Source organism: Falco cherrug, chromosome 6 (genome assembly GCF_023634085.1).
Source record: "Falco cherrug isolate bFalChe1 chromosome 6, bFalChe1.pri, whole genome shotgun sequence".
Classification (NCBI taxonomy): domain Eukaryota; kingdom Metazoa; phylum Chordata; class Aves; order Falconiformes; family Falconidae; genus Falco; species Falco cherrug.
Genome location: NC_073702.1, coordinates 29,371,476 through 29,390,712, shown reverse-complemented (window position 1 = coordinate 29,390,712; position 19,237 = coordinate 29,371,476). Strand labels below are relative to the sequence as shown.

The 19,237-nt window shown below is 41.6% G+C and overlaps 1 protein-coding gene across 2 annotated transcripts in view; it reads left to right on the top strand.

Moving 5' to 3' along the window:
* The first annotated feature begins 6,005 nt into the window (after positions 1-6,005).
* The window catches only part of ROCK2 (Rho associated coiled-coil containing protein kinase 2), a 100,944-nt gene continuing 87,712 nt past the window's right edge, over positions 6,006-19,237 (top strand). Inside the window, exon 1 of one of the 2 annotated variants that reach the window (XM_055714462.1) lies at positions 6,006-6,731. In XM_055714462.1, coding sequence (XP_055570437.1) covers positions 6,582-6,731 — 150 coding nt within the window. In that variant the 5' untranslated portion in view covers positions 6,006-6,581. The remainder of the gene's footprint in view (positions 6,732-19,237) is intronic. The other variant, XM_027801591.2, reaches the window with a different exon arrangement.

Here is a 19,237-nt window from a genome sequence, read left to right as displayed (position 1 = left end):
TCTTTTTTTTTCTCTTTCCTTCCTTCCTTTCATCTCCTTCTTTCTTTCCCTACCTCTCTGTGATGTGTTCATGTTGCTGCTCAACTCTGATATTGTTTACATACAAAATGATGTAATTTCACCAAGATTGTAAACCCTTATCTGCAAAGCTATGTCTTCACTAGTGCACTCACGATTGTTCTTATTCCTATGTAGAGTCTCTGCAAGTTCCCCAAGAGTAGGCACAGCAACTGCAGTTGTTTATACTCCAGTATCAGCTAGACTGGCTTGTTTTCCCCACAATTAACAGTAGCTAAGTCTTGATGAGAAGCAGATCACAGGAATGACAGTGCTAATATGGAGACACATAATGTGGGTATTCAGAGATGCACACAGAACTCCAGCACCAGTCATCTTTATTTAGCCTTTCTATACAAGCCATCTTCTACTGGCATTTCCCCCTAACTGCAGGGAGTGTTTGGTGCTCAGGGTTTTACCATCATTTTCCAAGCCAGTTCCTGCATACTTATGGCTAAAAGCCAAATCAAAAGAAGGATTTATTAGTTGCCTACTATGACTGTCATACCAAAATCCAAGATTGCAATCCAGAAATACTCTTCTCAATACCTGTCTAAATGTGAAGGTCACTAAGTTTGCTATCTACCTCTCAGCCTCCATCCTGCTGAGCACTCTCATTGACAGGCTAGAAAGCTTTTCTTCCTGGCCTCTTATTAATGCGTTTTTACTGCATAAAGACTGCTTCAGCAGAATGTGTCCTTAAAGAGGCACACCCACACACCTGCAAGATAGTGGCTAGGAATTTTATTTGGAGGTGGAATATGCAGCATGAATTGCCACAGGGTGGGGAAAAAGAGAATATTTATGGGGGTTCTCACTCTCCTAAAGAATTCTGGATCAGATCAGGATGGCCATGCTGGTTGATACTACATACCATCTGGGAAAATGACGGGCTTTGGGCACATTTCTTGTAACAAGTTCTGTTCAGTACGCAGCTGGGCCCTCCTTTCTAATGTGTCTGATTCTCCTCAGGTTTTCTGTTAAGGAGCCTGTTTGCCCAGTTCTGGACTTTGGGTTCCATTTTGGGAAGCAGTTGCTTAAATGTTTGTTCTTAAATCCAGAATAAATTATCACAAATGCTTGTGTTCACATGGGTACGTGTTCACTGGAAGAGGTATTACAGACACACGAGTGCTGGGACTGGATCAATCCTTATTCCCCTTGTCAGAATTAAAAGGGGGCAGAAACAGCTTTGAGAAGCTATGGCCAGCACTTCCACAGGACCAACAACTTTGTACCCTGCACACTTCCAATTTTGCAACTTTTACCACGTGTCATGGAAAGGAAGTGCTGGAGATACTGCTCACAGCAGAAGGAAGAATGGCAAAACCCCTCCAACATCCTGTGAGGTATAAGCAGTCTACTGACAACACGATGGGGAGGATTTCATAGATCAGCCCCTTGAACTGCTGTAACTTATGCCTATGGGCCACAGAACTTGGCCTAAATGCAGAAAGCAGCAAAGGAAAACTTGAGGTCACTTCGTCCTTACTCTCCAAGCTATGCTTACTGCACATTTCCTCCTGAGACTTACAGAAGAGAATCTGGCACATCAACATCACGTAAGCATTTCAATTAACCTAGATTCACAGTTTCACTTCTGTCTTCCCAATGCATCCAAGAAACTACAAAACTACCTTATTAACAAAAGCAATGTTACGTTAGCTGGGGAGAATTATGTAACCCATCAAAAGCCAGGCAGAGTCTGTCTTTTGTCACAGTCCTGCCTTATCACGACACACCCCAGCATTGTGCAGCCACCTCTGTTTCACACCTCCTTTTCTTGACCCTCTGGTATTTGTATTTAAGATAGGGAATTCAGCACAGCACAGACAGTACCAACTAGTATTTCTGCATTTATCAGCTGTAAATGCTATTTGAAAGGGTGGGAAGCAATGATACCTGGCATACCTACTGGGGACGAAGATATATTCCTTTCTGAGTAGAAAAAGCAGATGTAGGCTTTTACCTATGAAGTCTACCATATGAAGATATTTTCTTTAACATTTCCATGATTACTTTGGTTTGCATTTAATTACACAGATGGCTGAGTGGTTTTGTAATTTTATAGCTGGCCTGTGCTAGTGATTGATGTGGTAGTGTCATTCTCACTGAGGACTAGTTTGGAAATACATGGGGTTTGAAAAGCTGCTTGTATTTAAAGCCGCTAGTTGCAATGCAACAGATGCTGTGCTATGAATTAAATGAAGGAATGTTAAACAATGTTTTTTTGTGGACTTTACTTAACTATAGTATTTGCACCAAGACAACGCTGGAATCGGACAATCAACAATGATGATGATTGTGGCTGACTTTGCAACTCCTTTAAAAAACATGTGCTTTTGTGTCTCCTGCATACAGAAGTCATGTACCTGTCTTCCCATCTCTTTCATTAACCTAAAATGAAGAAAAAGGGTTTTATTTTTAATCCAGAAAAAATAATTAACCCTTAGACTGAATAAACACTAGCATGTGAGAAAGGAAAATGAAGAAAAAAACCACAACAAAACCCCACCACAATAAACTTAAAATTCCCTTCCATCCCTATTTCATATTTATGCATCTAAAAATAAAGAAACCCTTATGCTAGTGAAGTAAATACAAATTATTTTCTGGAGGCAGAATGACAATCTTCAGCTACAACCTCCAAAATCGTGAGACCTCATTACCTAAAAACCACCTTTTGTCCTACTTCTATCACAACAACAACTGACTGTGACGTTCATACTGTCAGTCTGGTGGCCTGGACACCCCAGTGGTGAGGTATGATAGTTATGCACCTTTGCCCGTAACAGTCTGACATGTCTTAATTTTGGCAGCTTTCAAAGACTTGGACTATTATTTATTTTTTTTGCCCTTCTTACTCATCTATCAAAATTTGGTTCTCATTCAGATGACAGTCAATTCATGTCTCTAGGCAGAGATGAGATGACTGGCAACTCACTTAACTTTTCTGTGTCTGTTTTCCCATATGCAAAACGCAAAAATGGACTAGATCCACGTGAGATGCTAAAGCTAAATTTTAGGGACCCTCCCAATCAGTAGAATCAACTCCACCATCAGTAGTGCTCTTATGCTTTCTGTACAATATCTGCAGAGACTAATAAAAGGATTTGCAAAAGCCGTAACAGGCCAGCAGCAAGTGCTAAAACCATAGCAGCCCCTTTCCTGAAACAGATGCACAGATGGGTAGTTTGTCATCTTTTTCTTCCTTTGCAACAGATAGTTGTGAAAGCATGCCTGAGGTCCAGGGCCAAATCCCTCTTCTCCCTGAGAAGGCTGGATCCCTACGGAATATCCTAACGGAATGACCTGAAGCTGATGACTTTTAACCAATAAATCCAGTTTACCAACTTCTTACAAATCTGCTCATAAAAATGTAGCCAGTTCTGAAAATGGTCAACAGCAAATTCCCAGCTGCCTTGGGACACCTAAGACCTATTTGGGCTGTAGACACTTAAAGAGTTAAATAGCATTTCAGGGGGAAGAGAGAGAGGTGTAGGATCCAACTGTGGACTCAGGTTTAAAGCTGCAGCATGCACACTGGAAGGTTTGGACTTTGCCTTTCAAATTGTGGTAAATAACATTTGAGAACTCACTGCATTGGGCTTCACAACTACCGTACACGGACCAAGCAAAACCAGTTCTTCCTTAGATGGTCACTGTTACGGGTAGGTGGTATCCTAAGAGATATATGCCACTATAGGCAGAAAAGGTAGAACTGTAAAAAGACCGCAGAAGGTGGTGTTACTTTCCCTTTAGGACATGTTAAAACAGCATTTTTTGCAAATACCGAGGGAAGGATCTGACTCTCTGGGTACTTGTTTTGCCACCTAATTACTTATAACCAGCAATAAAGCTTCTGCTGGTAATTTTGTTGAGGATTTGTGTCATACAAAGGAATTCAGCTGATTGCCGTTGTCAATTTGTCCCTGGAACAAAGCAAAACTTGTTTCGTCAGTAAACAGATATGTCCTGAAGGCTGGAGGAACAGATCTATTGGGCAAGAATTTCAAGAAGGTACTGTTTCTACACACTTGCTTTTGAAGTCACAATCACACTTTTCTTGTACACAAAATCAGCTGTTATGCTCATTTAAGAATTTGTTACCTTTGTTTAAATAGTGCCCTGAACAATGTCACTAAATCATATAACCTAGATAAAGATTAGTTTTTACAAAGCTTATTTTATAGATAAGAAAAATGAGGAAAAGCGAAGCAGCTCACCTATAGCCAAGGGGAAACTGAAAGCTTAGATCTTCACATCACCTGCTACCCCACTCAAAGCTCATTGAAATCACCCCCAAAACTGCTGTGGATATTAGCAAAACCCAGCACAGGCTCATTATTGGTTACTGGAGACACATTTGGTCGCTTGTCCAAACCTATTTTAAACCCATTCTTAAAACAAACATTTCTGCTGTGCCACTTGGAAGAAATTAGCCAGTGAGTAGGCTGCACGTGAAGAAACCATGTTTCTTTTGGGTAATTTAGAGCTTTTAACGGTTGACGTGCTAGGCCATGTGCCCATGCCCTCATCTGAGTAGCAACCCTACTAATTGTTGTACCTACTTCTGTTAGCCTGTAAAGTAAACTGCTGGGGCAAATTATGTGATCTTTTTGGTGGCATTGCAGTAAAGCTGATCCTAATCTGTTTTGGGGGTGAAGTACTCCTGTGATATAAATAAACACTGCCTCTCCCAATACAGATTTTTACCAATTCCTTCAGAAAGCTCATGAACTCAATGTGGTTCACTGGAAGAAGCACGAGTCACAACGCCCAATCTGACTTTTCAAAATGTTTACGTGTGTGTGTGTTTCTGTCAGGTTCGGGGATTTTGATTCAGCTGACTTGTTAAGCAGAGTTCAGTTATGGGGTTTGGGTTGATACTCACACCTCACCTTCCCTGGAGTTGGGGGCTGTTCAGCGCCAGGGCCCTGACTCAGAATATCACCGAGTGATCTCACCCAAAACCATGCAAGTGACTCATTTACTTCTGACTCCCCCTCCTCTTCAAGTTAAAATATTGGCCCATTTTTCTGACATCAGCTCACTGACATCCAGCTATCAGCTGCAAGTCAACACAATAAAACTGCTAACCTTTTCTCCCTGAGGTCCCTCCACCTCTGTGGGTGGCACTGCTGTCGTCTCTGTCATCCTGCCCAGTAAGGCCAGCCACGTCTCCAGGCTGCTGGAACCACACCTCGGCCAGAGCTCACCACGCATCCCACCGAGCATCCCCGGATCCAGCTCGCCTCCACCATCCCCACAGCCACTACTCAGACCACCAACAGCACCCTCCCCGCTGCAGCCTGTTCTTGCCTGGGTCTCATAAATAGCATCCAGCCTCCTCACGACGCCCACCGACTGTGCCAAGGTGGCCGTAACCACGGCTGGCGGGCGCTGTGTGGGGGTTCATCCTCCTCAGGGTGAACGGGGGATGTCTGCATCGCCCCTGGCACAGCTCCTCACTTTCCAGCCTCCCTCCTGTACGTGCCCCGAGCACCGCTGCTCTCCCTGAAACGCTGCTCACCCACTTTCTCAACCCTTTATTTCTGTTTCGTGCGCGTCCTTCATGCTAGGCGGGCAGGATGAGGTCCCGGCCCCAACCCACCCAGCCACAAGCACGCTGCCCTTCCTCTCTGCGGCTGCTGCGCCCAGGCCGGGCCCCTCCGCTGGGCCTCGCCCGCAGCGGCTGTCTCGGGGGCCGACAAGGCGAGAGGTCACCTTGGTGCCGCGGCCGGGCTGAACACGGTGGCCACCGCGTCCCCGGCCGCTGGCCTCCCGTCCAGGCCGCGGGGCGCTGAGCTCAGGGTTATAGATAGGCGGTGAGTGAGCGCCGAGCTATGCGCCGCCGCTCGCAGCGGGGCCTGCTGGGTAAGGGAGGCCGCCTCCGCGGCGCGGGGCCGGAGGAGGCCGGGCCGGGCCGGGCCGGGGGCGGGCGCAGCGGCGGCAGCAGCCGCACCATGCAGTGAGCGGCGAGGGAGGGCCGGGGGGGGAGCCGGCGAGGCGAGGCCGGCGGGGATCGAGCTCCCGCCTGAGCAGCAGACGAGAGGAGAGCCGGCGTTTGGAGCCCGACTCCGCGGCGGCCGCTTCCCCTTTCCCTCCCCGCCTCCCTCCGCCCTCGGAGCGGACGCTCGGCCGGTGCGATGGCCCGGCCGGCGGCGGGGAGCGGGCGGTGAGCCGGCGCCCGCCGAGGGACGCCCCGAGCAAGGGGAGAGGCGGGGGCACGGCGGGAAGCGCTCCCTCCCTCCCACCTCTCCCCTCCCTCTGCCCGCTCCCGGGCGGAGCTGCGGCCGCTTCCCCGCGCCCTTCATGTCCGGGCGGCCGCGAGGCGGCCAACGGCGGCGCGCTGCCCTCTGCTCCCGCCTCGCTGCCCAGGCCCGGCCCGCCGCGGCCCCCCGCGCTTCCCCCGGCCTCTCCGCCGCGCTAGGCCCCGAGACGGCCCGCCGGCCGACCCCGCTCAGTCCCCTCCTCCCCGGCAGCGGGGGACGGTCTCCCGCCGCCGCTAGGCGGGCCAGAGGATGAGCCAGCAGCCGGCGGTGAAGATGTCGGCGGCTCCCCTCACGGCGGAGGCGCTGGAGTCGGCGGCGGGGATGCTCGAGGGCCGTCAGAGGAAGCTGGAGTCCATGATCCGCGACCCGCGCTCCCCGGTCAACGTGGAGAGCCTGCTGGTGAGGGGGACGGCCGCGCCGCGCCGCGCGGGGAAGCGCTTGGCGGGGTAACAAAGGGAGCGCTGCCCTCGCCTCGGGCGGGCGGGGGAAGGAAGGGAGGAAGGAAGGAAAGGGCTCCCGCGTCCTGGAGGAGCTTTCCTGGGGGAGGACGGAGGCTCCTTGCCCGGGGGTGGTGGGGCGGCGCTTCTCCACGCCCCCGGTCGGGCCGCCGGCGAGGGGAGCGAGCGGCGCCGGGCCACCTGAGGGGAGGGCCGGGCCCGGTGGGGAGCGGGCCCGCGGCCCCCGGGGGCGCTTGTGGGGGAACGGGCAGGCAGGGCGCGGGGAGCCGAGAGCGAGCGCTTCCCCTTCAGGGACAGCGTGTGTTGGGGAAAGTGGGAAGCGTCTCTGGGAAGCTCGGACCTGGGGAGGAAAGCGCCTTTTTTTGCCTCTCCCGGCATCGTTTACAGCGTTTACTTTCGCGCCTCGTAGTCGCAGCGTGCCCGTTCCCAAAGTACCTGCCTTTGTGCGCGCTGCGCCCGCTGCCCATCCTCGCACCCCTCTGCAAAACCGGCCTCCGGTACAGTGGAGGTTTGTTGTGCGATGTGGAAATAAATCAGGAAAAGGACACGCCTAAGGGAGAAATGTAACTGGGGGGTCCTGTGGGGTCACGTTTGTTTTCCATTGGGGCAAATTGATTCGTCTGTCTCCTATTTCAAATAGCATTTTTCTGTGTGAGTGTATGAAATATAATTTCCTTTAGTAGGAAATCCATGCCCTCAGGAAGGAGTGGGAAGGGAGTTATATTTCCCCATTTAAAACATCTAAACTCTGGAAAGGCAGTGAGAGGCAGTCTTGATTATGATTATTTTTATTATTACTGAACTTCAGGGTCTTTAAATCTTATATTTCCAGTCTGTCCCAAGATTTCCAGTGTGGCCCAGTTATGAGGAACAGAAAAAGAGGGAAAAAAAAATCCCAGTCCTTCCAAGGGTTGCTCAAGGCACTTATACCGAGTCTTTTTTTTTTTTTTTTTTTTCTTTCTGCTTTCAAATGACTCAGTTCTGTTTGGCCAAAATACAGGAACTGACTGAGCAGTATGTATGCCTGTGCTGTGTGGAGAATATAAGCATTTCCTATAACATCTGAAAAACGCTCTTCTCGAGGCTTCAGTACTGTATTAACTCCTCTCATAGATGTTCAGAGGCATAATGACAGCCATAGTAGTCAATGGAGGGGAATGGGAAACAGTGTTACATACCTAACTGGATTCAGATAAGTTTTCGCCTAGGCCAAAGCAGAGCTGCCTCTGGGCTTTGCTCCCAGCATTTTCACTTTGGTATTTTGCTAGGAAAACTTTGACCTGTGGCCAAAAAAAAGCAGTTAAAAATAGTACAGTCGTTCTGAAAAATGCATCAGGTTAATACTTAACCCCAGTAGACTTTTTCACACTCTCTCCCTTTATACTCAACAGTGTGTTTCTTTTATTCTCTCACCTCCCCTGCCTTGGATGTAGATTAGATACACTAAAAACTGTTTATGTTTCTGAAGAGCGGTTCTAATTGCAAAATTGAGACTGGGCTTCTTAGCACTTGATTTTTGTTTTGTTTCTTATGCTTACAATGTAGACTGCTTCATGTAATACATTGGACAAATTAGCAGACCATAGGAGGGCATTAGCTAGATTGTAAATGCATATTTTCCATGGTAAAAGACATCACTTTGCTCTCTGCACTTGCTCTGTAAGTACTGTTTAAAAAATCAGCAGCATGTAAAATATAATGCTAATCAATCAACTTTCCTAGCTTATGCACTCTATATGTCTGTGTACAAAATAATGAACGACTTCAGGTTTATTTATTATTCTCACATAGGAAATTTGCAACATAATCCTTGAAAAGTTTTTTTTTTCTTTTGGTCTTTGGTATTGTTGCTTTATGCTATTTGACATTAATTTTGTATTGGCATTCTGCTAGGCAGTTGAAAATACCATATGAGTATGAAAATATCATTCAAATTGCAAAATTTACTTGTTTACTAACCAGCTCACTTTCAGTGTAAATTCTCATAAGTTGAAATGTGTTTTCAGTTAAAAGTAGAAATACAGCAACAGAAACTAATAGTCAGGGAAAACATCTTAAAAAGACTAGCTGGAATGCCACTATTTCATCCTCCAAAAATAACATAACCAAAACTAAAAATGTGGAATGGAATTCAAAATGGAATTCATTTCCTTACACCGTAAAAAGTCATAAACAGCTGCTATTCTGCATTTTGTGTGCATGCTTTATTTTTGGGAAGCCGTAAAAAGCAAAAAAGTAACTGTTAATCTGCAACACATGGTGCAAATTTGAAAGATGTGAAAAGCTGAGGTAATCTGTCTTTCTCTATATACCAATTCCACTGCCTATCAAGAGATATTTTATTCATTTAGATGTGAAGAGACTTTTTTTGTGTACCTTCCCGACTACAGGATGGTTGACCACATCCATCTGTTTATTCAGCAAGAGAATCTATGAAGGAAATATATTGATTATTTTCCTTCCACCCCCCTTTGGGGCTCAAGAGAGAGTGCTAGACTTTTCTGATGTGATTTTTGCTATATTGCGTGTCTTAACACTTGTTTGTTTATGCCTGTGTTGAGCATAATCATTTGCGTTTGATTAAAATATCTTTGGAAAACACATGCAGTCTCAATTCAGAGGCATTAAGAGATAGAGAACTTGCTATTTAGTTTCTCCTGGTAGTTAGTTATGAAGGCAAAATTTAAAAAAATGCAGTTGAAATGTGACATGGTTATCACTGTCTTCTTTTTTTTCTGCTAAATTAAAAAAAATCATAGAGAACTTGCTACTCATTAGCATGGGTCAAATGCATATCCTGCATTTGGTGGGTTTCTTCTCCTTTTGGTCTGATAAAGAGATGAAAGTGCGAATGCTAGAACTGTATACAGTGTTCTACGATAGGTTTCAGCAAAAACATCTACAAAGAGAAGTGGTTTTTGCAACCTCCTTTAGACATCTACTGAGTGCGCTTCTTCTCATTGTATCATGTCAAAAGCCTGTGTTAGCTTGCCAATGCTAAGAAAAACAACTTTCTTATTGTTGCAGCTTTCTATGATATGGTCTCTTGCTCTTTTTGGTCATGTAACATTGCAGTAGTGGTTATGAAAACCTGTTTTGTGTATTAAGTTTTGATTGTGCAGATCACTTCGTAAAATTACTGCATTCTTATTATTTGTTCTTCTGCCAATTTGTATTATCCACTAATCTAATGAAGTGACATTTTTATGTGTACTGCATGTACACATTGATGATAGCACTTAATGGTATTTGACCTTGGGTGATCTATAAGAAACCCTTCTATAAATACATTCCTACCGAATAGTTCCTAGTTGACAGCTACATTTTAAGAAGAGCTTAATGGTTCTCAAATATATTTGTGGGCTTATGCTTTTGCATATATGCTCTATCTACAGTATTGACTGAGTTATTGTATTAAATACACATTATTTAGGGGGGTGTTGGTAAGCATTAGCTCAATACTTACTGTGTTCTAAAACTAGAGCAGATAGGTCAGTGTAGGCTGTGTAAAACTAATCCAGACCTTCACTTCCTTGCCATGGGTAATTGTATCACTTCAGCACATGCTGAACTCAACTTTAGAGTTTTATGGTGGTGACGAACTGCTTTGATAAATCTTACCCTCCTCCCTGCAGTTGTCTGCCTGGTCTTTTTGCTGGAGCCACAGCTGCATGCAGTTGCCTAGAGAAAGGAACTGGTGTCTGCCCTTGGTTTTGTTCAGTGCAAGCCTTAGGGTTTTATCATTAAGCTTAAAACTTGACATTACACTAAAGATGTAGAGTGATGAGTATCTTCTGCCTGTACTGCTATGGTTGTGTCAGCCTTTGAAAGAAGGAGTTCTGAAAGCTGTTAAGTAGGCAGTGCAGCAGTGAAATCATTAGCACGGTGCTGGGCTACGCTGGGAATGCATTCATGGTGGACTAAGAAATGGAGAGATGATTAGCAGGAGAGTGATTAAGTTTCTCAGAATATCAGTGCCTTAAAACTGAAAAAAAAACCCCACACCAAACCACCAAACCCAAAACAAACCAGAAATTAACTAATTTGCTATTTATTTCTCTGTTAAAATAAAGCTGACAGGTAAACCGTGTATTTATGCTAGTTTGAACATGAATAGATGTTCATCTAAGTTGATCCTTGCCATTGAGACCCTAGAATTTTACTCCTAATAAAAAGTGGGTTGCAGATACAGCTGTGACTCTAATCCTTTCAATAGGTGCATCTGTCCATAGCAATCTCATCAACTGGATAGATACCAGCTTTATACGAGTGTTAATCACTAGACTGAGCTCTGTTAATACAGTGTCTGTAGATCATCATGGCTGACATGCATGTATCCCTTTGCAGGAGTTTGGCCTTAAGATCTTTCAAAGTGTATCATATTTAATATGAAAGTTGTCTTAGTTTCCTGAATTTATTGCCACATAATTTGGAAGCAGTAAAAGCAATCTGTGCGTTAATTTCAGCCAGCAAACACAGGGAAGAGCTGAAAATGCAGCAGTTAGCAGGATCTGATCTGAAATTCATTGTCCAGTAAGTAGTCAAAAGGCCAAATAATTCTCTGTTCTTGGATAAATCTTTTTTTTCTTCTTGTTTGTTACAGTTCTCATGCTGTTATTTCTCTTAGTTTCTGACTCTACAAATTTTCTATTTTTGGTCTGTAATTTCAGAACATCTACTGCAGAGTTGTGAAAGATGAGCTTTAAAGAAGCAGAATTGTCTTTTGTTCATTGTTCATGTGTGATGGATTTATATATAGCAATGTAGTTAGCTAGAAAAGGACAGTTCTATTTTCTGACAGTTTTACGTGTTCTTATATTCTGTTGTATTCTTTGCTAGGATTAAGGACTTTCCCTTTTAGTTTAAGAGAGCAAAAAAGCCAGTTTGCTCAGCTTTGATACTTTTAATTCCATATGAGATGTGTGCAGGTTTTGTGTGTGCATTCACAAGAGGAATGTTCACTCCCAGTATTACACCTGTATTGATCAGATTGCAGAGTGGGTCATTAATATCCTTTAGTTGTTCAGCCTCTGTAACAGTTTAAGGGGAGGGGGGAAAAAAAAAACCAAAACAGCCATGTCATCAGATTAGCAGAGTTCTCTTCTGCTTTGTATGTGATGGAATAAAAATTCAGGAACTCTTTGCTTTTCCAGATATTAGTCTCAGTATCAGCTGAGTAGTCTGTGCGAAAGCTGATTAAAACTATTTTTTTAAGTACATTTTCAGTTTTCAATTAATGGCAGAGCCATGCCAAAGCATTTGGCTGTTTGTCTAGTAATGCAATCCATAACAAAAGCTGCCTGATTTAAAAAGAAAAAAAGCTACTGCAGTAACCAGTCTCCACAGCTATCAGTTGATGATTTCTTGCCAATGTTTGATCTACAGAAGTATGACTGGAATTGTATCACTGCCACAGAGGAACTGACATTGGATTTTAAAGATGAAGATGTTTGAAACTTGGTAGTAGAGTTTTACATAATGAAATAATATATTTTTAAAAAAATATTTATGTTTTTATAGCCCGTAATAATGGAGTTTTTTTTGGGGTGCATGCTGTAGTGTGTCCAAGGTTGTTCTAAACTGTTATACTAAAAAGCACCAACTGTTTCTGGTAACAAATTTATTTAAAATACTTCTTGGTACATCCCATTGGTTAAGAGCAAGAATACTATGTTTATATTGGCAGCCTTTGCTAGTAATAAACTTATTTTAATGAGTCTTTCGCTATGTAAACAGAACATTGAATGTAATGCTCAGTTCCGAAGCCATACCCACTGTGTGTGAAGCTTTTGCTGCTACAGTAGTGAAATGTCAGAACACTCCCTGTATTGCCAGCGGCAGTGCATCTGCACAGCCAGTGACATTTAAGCTTCTTTAGTGCAGGTGAAGCATCACTTCTGTCCTTATTTTGAAACATTATATTAATTACCTGCTAACAAATTTTAAAGACCCTATTCTTAAAACCATGATTGGCCACCTGCTAATGTGCAGAGGCACTCTCTGTATTTGGAAGATTGTGATTCTGTGACTGTTGTCCAAATTTCACTAGGTTGGATAGTCTCTGTCAGTAACAGCTCCTTATGTGGTGTAGACTTAGCTTTTTGGGTTTTTTTCTGTATACATCTGCTACAGTTACAGCTATTGAGAGAGGGGCCTTTTTTTTCTTTTATGAAATGTCATGGAGTTCAGTTGTTTTGTTTCACAAGGAGGGATGGACGCAAATTTCTTGATTGGCTTGTGAAGCATCCCTCCTGTTCAGTCTCTGCTTCAGTTGTTGTAGGATCTGGAAGGTGATAGACATGAGAAGAAAAACAGTCTGGGTGCCACATACAAGTGATTTTTCATTATGCCTGTCTTTCATTAATTTTATTTTCTGTAGAATTGCTTACATAAGTCAAATCTTTTGCAAAAATGGTAACCAGTCACACATTCTTTGTTTTTTATGTGCCCAGATGGAGACTACTGGGTTTTGATGTTAGTGTGCAGCATTGCTACTTTAATGCCATAGTCAAATTATCATTCGTTTTTTTTAGAAGGAAGGTGTTGTTCAGATGATACAGGCAGAGGGATTAAAAAAAAGGATGTCATGCGGGAGGGTCTGAAACCTAATGTAGTGCTTTATTCGGTTCCAACTATATGAAATAGAGATGATGAAGCTTTTTTTTAAAAAACTGTACTGGAGAAGAATTTAATTATTAGAATGAATTTATGTGATCACAAGGCAACCTTATGTGAAAGTGTTTAATTCTGAATCTTGAGGATTCAGATAACTGAGTGGTTGCTTTATTGCCTCTTGATTGTCCTAAATCATGGGTACTGATTTTAGTGGTCTGTATATAAAGTACAGAATAACAGGATCCTGCATAAAGCAGGATGAAGTTTGGGTGACTCATCGAAACACAAGAATTTTTTTATACTTCAGGAGGATATAAAGAGGAGGTCACATACAGATGTGAAAGAATGTTTGAACCACGATGAAAGAAGAAAAGCTAATCTTTACCAAACATTCTTTTTATTCTTTTTTTTTTTTTTGATCTCAGAACAAATAATGTTGACTGTTACTATTACCAAGTAAATAAATAACTAGAAGGAAGACAAATGCTAAAGTTCCACACTTTCTTTCGAGTGGTATTTAAAGTTTAACAAAAATCTTGATTACTATGTAAAGACTGTAATACATCATTGTTCTTTGACCGTGTCTGTCACTGCTGTTACAGGTAGTTGTCCAAACTCCGTAGGTAGTAGTTGATTAAATATCAAACATTGCTCTCTTAAGAACATAATTTACCCTACTGTGGTGTAGATATATATGGGGAAATAAATACCTCTGGGTGTTGCTTGGAAGTTACTTTTTATTGAATGAGCTGTGAATTTGGAAAAATTAGTGTACTCGTGTTTGTTCTTGCTGTACAACTTGATTGAGACCCTCTTTTTTTTTTCTTGTTCAAAATGGAGTGCTGCATCAATAAATTCACTGTAGTGTGTATGTGCACATCTTCAAAGAGACTATGCTCTAAAAATTGTAAAGCACTGGTTTTGGTAGAGGGGTATACAGTCATTTGGCTTGCTTATGCTGTGAAAATCTATTTCATATGGAAAATAGTTTTAAACTGGTTTTCCCTGTGGTTTCTGAAACTGGTTTGTTCTGGTGTCAATTTTCAGTTTAGTGACGATTATTTTGAGTGCAAGATTAGGGAGACAAGCCTTGTCGTTTGTTGCTTGTATAGGACACAGGTTTTTATTTGTAAATGACTTTTAGCACCATCTGGTATACAGGGAAGTGCATGTTGTGGTAGACTTCTAACATGTGCAGCTAAAGTCACAGAAGATGTTATGGGGTTACTTAATATTGCTTCCACCCCACCTAACACAATTTTATAACCATGCTTGACTTCTGAATGCTCTTTTTTGTGGATTTTTTAAACTTTTGTGATAGAATAATCATGAAGTCTCTCACTATAGGAACAGAATTATTCCTTCTAATAGTGCAAGAAAGTAGAGGAGAGCAGGAAATAATACCATGTTGGAAACTGTTGGTTTAGTGAATAATGAAAACCCTTCTAATGCCAGCTGTACACGTGCATGATCTGGTTTCATTAGTGAACGTTTCAGGACCTCTTCCACCAACAGTAAAAGTCAGCCCACTTAGGCATTAAGCCATACTTTTTATTTCTTGGCCTATGCAATTTAATGACCTCTTTGGGGTGTATAAGCCTGGACTGTAAAGTACACCTCCCACACCCCACATCTTTATTTTATTCTTTCATATCAAAAGTGACTTAAAACAACTACTTGAATTACTCATGTGGCAAGGAGGTAGTGACAGTTTATGACTGTACTGCAGCTACTGCTATTAATTTAAACATTATTCTATGTTTATTTTTTTCCCTGTGAGTACAAAGTAGTTAGTAATTGTGTTAAACTTAAGAGTAAGCACCTGAACTAAGCTACAGATCTGATAGGGAAAGCTTAAAAATAACTGTGATTTCAAAATAAAAGTGTTCCTATTACTAAATCATGAAGTTTTGTATTGCCTTGGGTTTTTTAATTGCTGTCAAGTTCACTGTTCAGTATTACTATGAATGAATTAATTCAATTATATGGCATGTGCCTCTTTTATTTTATTTTTTATTTATTTTTCTTAATCCTCATCCCTATGGGTTTCCTCACTGTTCATCTCCCCAGAACTGAAGGACTTGTCTTGACTCTGGAAATGGTGGCATTTATGTCAGTGAAAGTGGAGAGCAGCAGAACTCTGGTTGTCAAAATTCTGGTGGCAAAATCTGAATGCAGCAGCAAATAAGGTAGCAGAAACACTGCTTTGTATGTGCATAGTGTTTCTTCTGTTTCAGGAATATTTTAAGCTTGAATTAAAAGATAAATATATAAGAAATAATAAATACACTAACACAAGCTGCATCTCCTGATAAATGCTATCCTGGCAAATTGTTTTAATTGTAGCTATCCAGCTAGTTCTCTGCTTTGAAAATAATTTGTTAGGATTATGAAGAAAACTTCTAAATATGGACAGTATGATGAAGAACGGTTGGTACATGTAGAAGCTTGAAACAGTAGCACCATGAGGTGTGAATCACTTCATTTATTTTAATGGTTGGCTGCCTCTGAAGAAAGGCAATTTAATTGTTAAAATAAACTGTTTCAGTGCTCTTCACTTTTTAAGAAGAAATACCAGTATTTTTTCTGATGTGTGCCCTGCAGTGTTTCCTAAGTGCCAGAAGTCCCTTCTTTACCTGTGAGAAAATCTTTGCCAAAATTCAGTAACATTGAAGGGTAACTTTAAAACCAATTCTGTAACATATGACACTGTTAAACCTCCTAGATCTTTTTTATATGAGACTACTTCAGGAGTGACTTCACTGAACCAGAAAGCTGGAGACAGCATTGAGCCTGACTGTAGAGTTTAAGTTGTCTATGCAGTATGGTATGGCTGAAAGGATGTGTGGTAATACAATATTCATGTTTTGAAATCACACTGTCTAAATTTATGAGGGAGGATGCACAGCATATCTTTCAGACTTAGATATAAATTGGTGAAGTTTCAGTATATTTGAAATCCAAGTATTTTTTAATTAAATGAAAACCAAGCGATATACAATGAAGTTATATCAGTTTATCAACATGTTACATCAAATGGATGCTGAATGTAAGGTGTGAGTGGAATGGCATTGTGTAAGCTGTTTTGAGGTTTTGTAGTATGTAGAAAACGGGATTGAGGAAAACTCTTATACACGTTTTAGTCCAAGGTAAAAAAAAATTAGTTATATTTTGATTTCAAGCTTTATTTGTAGTGCATAAACATCAGAAGAGCATAGCATGTGATTGGACTCCTTTCTTGGCATATGAGAATTGTTCTTGGTTTTATACACAAAGTAGTTTTCTGAATTGTTTTATTTTCTAATGTCTGAAAACTAACCCCTGTTGGGTTAGTTGTCCTCTAAAACAGAAGGAGGGGTAGGGGAAAGATGCAAACGTGCTTAATGCTGTAGTATCTTACAGTCACTGATGCTGAAAGTACATATGGATCATGAGAGCATCATAACATTTTTGTCTTTGTTTTGATTGCATGCAAAATAATCATGAAAGTAAATAAATCAGCATGGTAGTCTGTAAGTCTCTATAACAGTAAACCAGACAGCGTCAGGGTTCTGCCATGTTCTAGCTGGCATGGTATTGCTGTGTCCCTAGTGTTAAGTTCTTAGCCTGTGGCTATCCAAAATCATGCTGTGGTTGGCATGGGGAATGGAGGTCTCGCACAGGGGCTCAGGTGCTGCTGTTGTTTCACTTGCTACAGATGCAGTCTTGGAAACCGTCGTTCACCCTGAGCACTGTCAAAATTCATTTTAAGCATAAATTGCTGGTGGTTCTGCTGGTTTTGGACTTAATTGCTAGATTAGACACAGTGTGACAGAACAGGCTAAGAAATACTGTGGTGAAATGTGGTATTGCCATTCTTGCAGCACAGCAAGAGATAGTAAAGTAGAAACAGGAGATCTTTTAATCTAAAATAATACAACTCCAGTTATCTGGTCTTATTCCTATGTTCACTTTCTGAAAATGCTGCTGTGTGAGTAAAGGGATGTAGCCCTGTTCTTTAATAAATTGTTTTTATATGTTTGAACTCCCTTGGACAGTAAGCTGTGTATAGCTAGTTGTGTGCAGATTTTACATGAAGGGTAGTAAGGAATAAAAAAAGAAACCCAAGTCAGTTACAGACCAACTTTTGTCTGGAATGGCCTGAAACATTAGGGTCATGCTTTTACCTAAATGTTGTGAGGTGAAGCTGATAAACTGTTTTTTGTTTATGTAAGGACTTTGTTTCCCCAGATATAAGTGCTCCTTTAGTAGACAGCTAGTAATAGTCTCTACTTGCTGTAGGGTAGTGCTTCACTGGTGTGACTGTTTTGTTTCTATTTAGCTCATGGGTGTTGTGCTCTGTACTTGAGTGTGTATATATATAGGACGTGTGCTGCAATGCTGTTACTAAAGGTATAGGTAAATTTTCTTCTTCCCTGCAACATTTAGCTGAGTGCATACACCTCTTTTTACCCTAGTGATCTTGAAGGGAGTTTTTCCTTCAAGTGTAAAAAACGGGATTCCTTGAGAAAGCAACTGATTCAGATGACTCTTGTGGGAATTGTTCTGCTCAGGTCTAATGGAAAGGCAAGATAGTATTTGCCTATCGGAACTGCTTGTTGCCAAAGCTTAAGGAAATTTTAGGAAACAAGTTACTGTCTATGGGAAAACTATTTTCTGCTTATAAAACCATGATGAGCTTGAAATCTATTTTCTATTTCACTTTGTTTTCCCAAGTAATTTGGGATATTCACTTAGCCCTGGATTTTTGGCTGTATTTTTATTTCACAATCATGTTTTTTTGATTCTGTGCAGATTTGTCTCTGGAATACAAAGAATGGGGAAACTGATCATGTTGGAATAAACACGAGCTAAATAAACTGAAAAATATTCTTCCATTTAAAAATTTTTTAGCTACCAGGAGCACAGCAGGTATTTTTAATACCAGTATGTAAAACTCTGATAGAATTGTAATTTAACTGTCTCATTAAAGACAGACATGCATTGCATGTCTTCTGTTAAATGACATGGTGATTAAGGCAATGTTTCATTGCTCAAATGTATGAAGATAATGCCACTACCTTGTAAAGTTATTATCTATTGGAAGAAAATTCTTATACCTGGTTTAAATTTTACAGTGCCTAGGAATCTTTCCTTGTAGTAGCTTTATCTTGAAAAGGCTGTGAAATAGTCCCACAATTCTGAAGATACAAGGTACTTAATTTTCAGTTTGAGACCAACGGTTCCTGAGGATGTGGGTTCCTTTGTGAAGATCTCTATCAGTCATAGACAAAGACCTTTAGAATGTCTTTCTGTCTTTTCAGATAAGCTCTGTCGTCATCCGTTCAATAGCCATGAGTACTCAGGGGATTAGGGAAACCCTAAAATGCTGTAGGATGTAGTATCTGTCTCTGAAAGACTTATAGAAGCAGAAAGAGATGAGATTTTGCAGATGCAAGCTTACTAAATAGGCAGTTATGGTCCCTGGGTTACACAACTTTGGGCTGCAATGTGGAGGTAAATACAGCAGTAATTAAGACTAGTCTAGCTATTCTCAGGTAGTCTATAAGGCTTTGAAGGAAGGAAGAGACTACAGAGAAGGTGACCCTTTTACTCCTAAAAAAGTGGGTGCAGCCAAGGACAGTCATGTGATATGTATGTGCAAAAAATTATTAATGGAGCCAACTTAGCTTTTCTGTCATAGGAATAGCACATTTAGAAGAGGAATAGACATTATGGTCTTGATAATTGAAATAAGGTTTTCTGGATTTTTTTTTTTAATAGTCTAGATTTTTTTAAGTTGTGTATATTTTTGTATTTATTTAAGGGCTTTAGTCATTAAGAGTAGTAAAA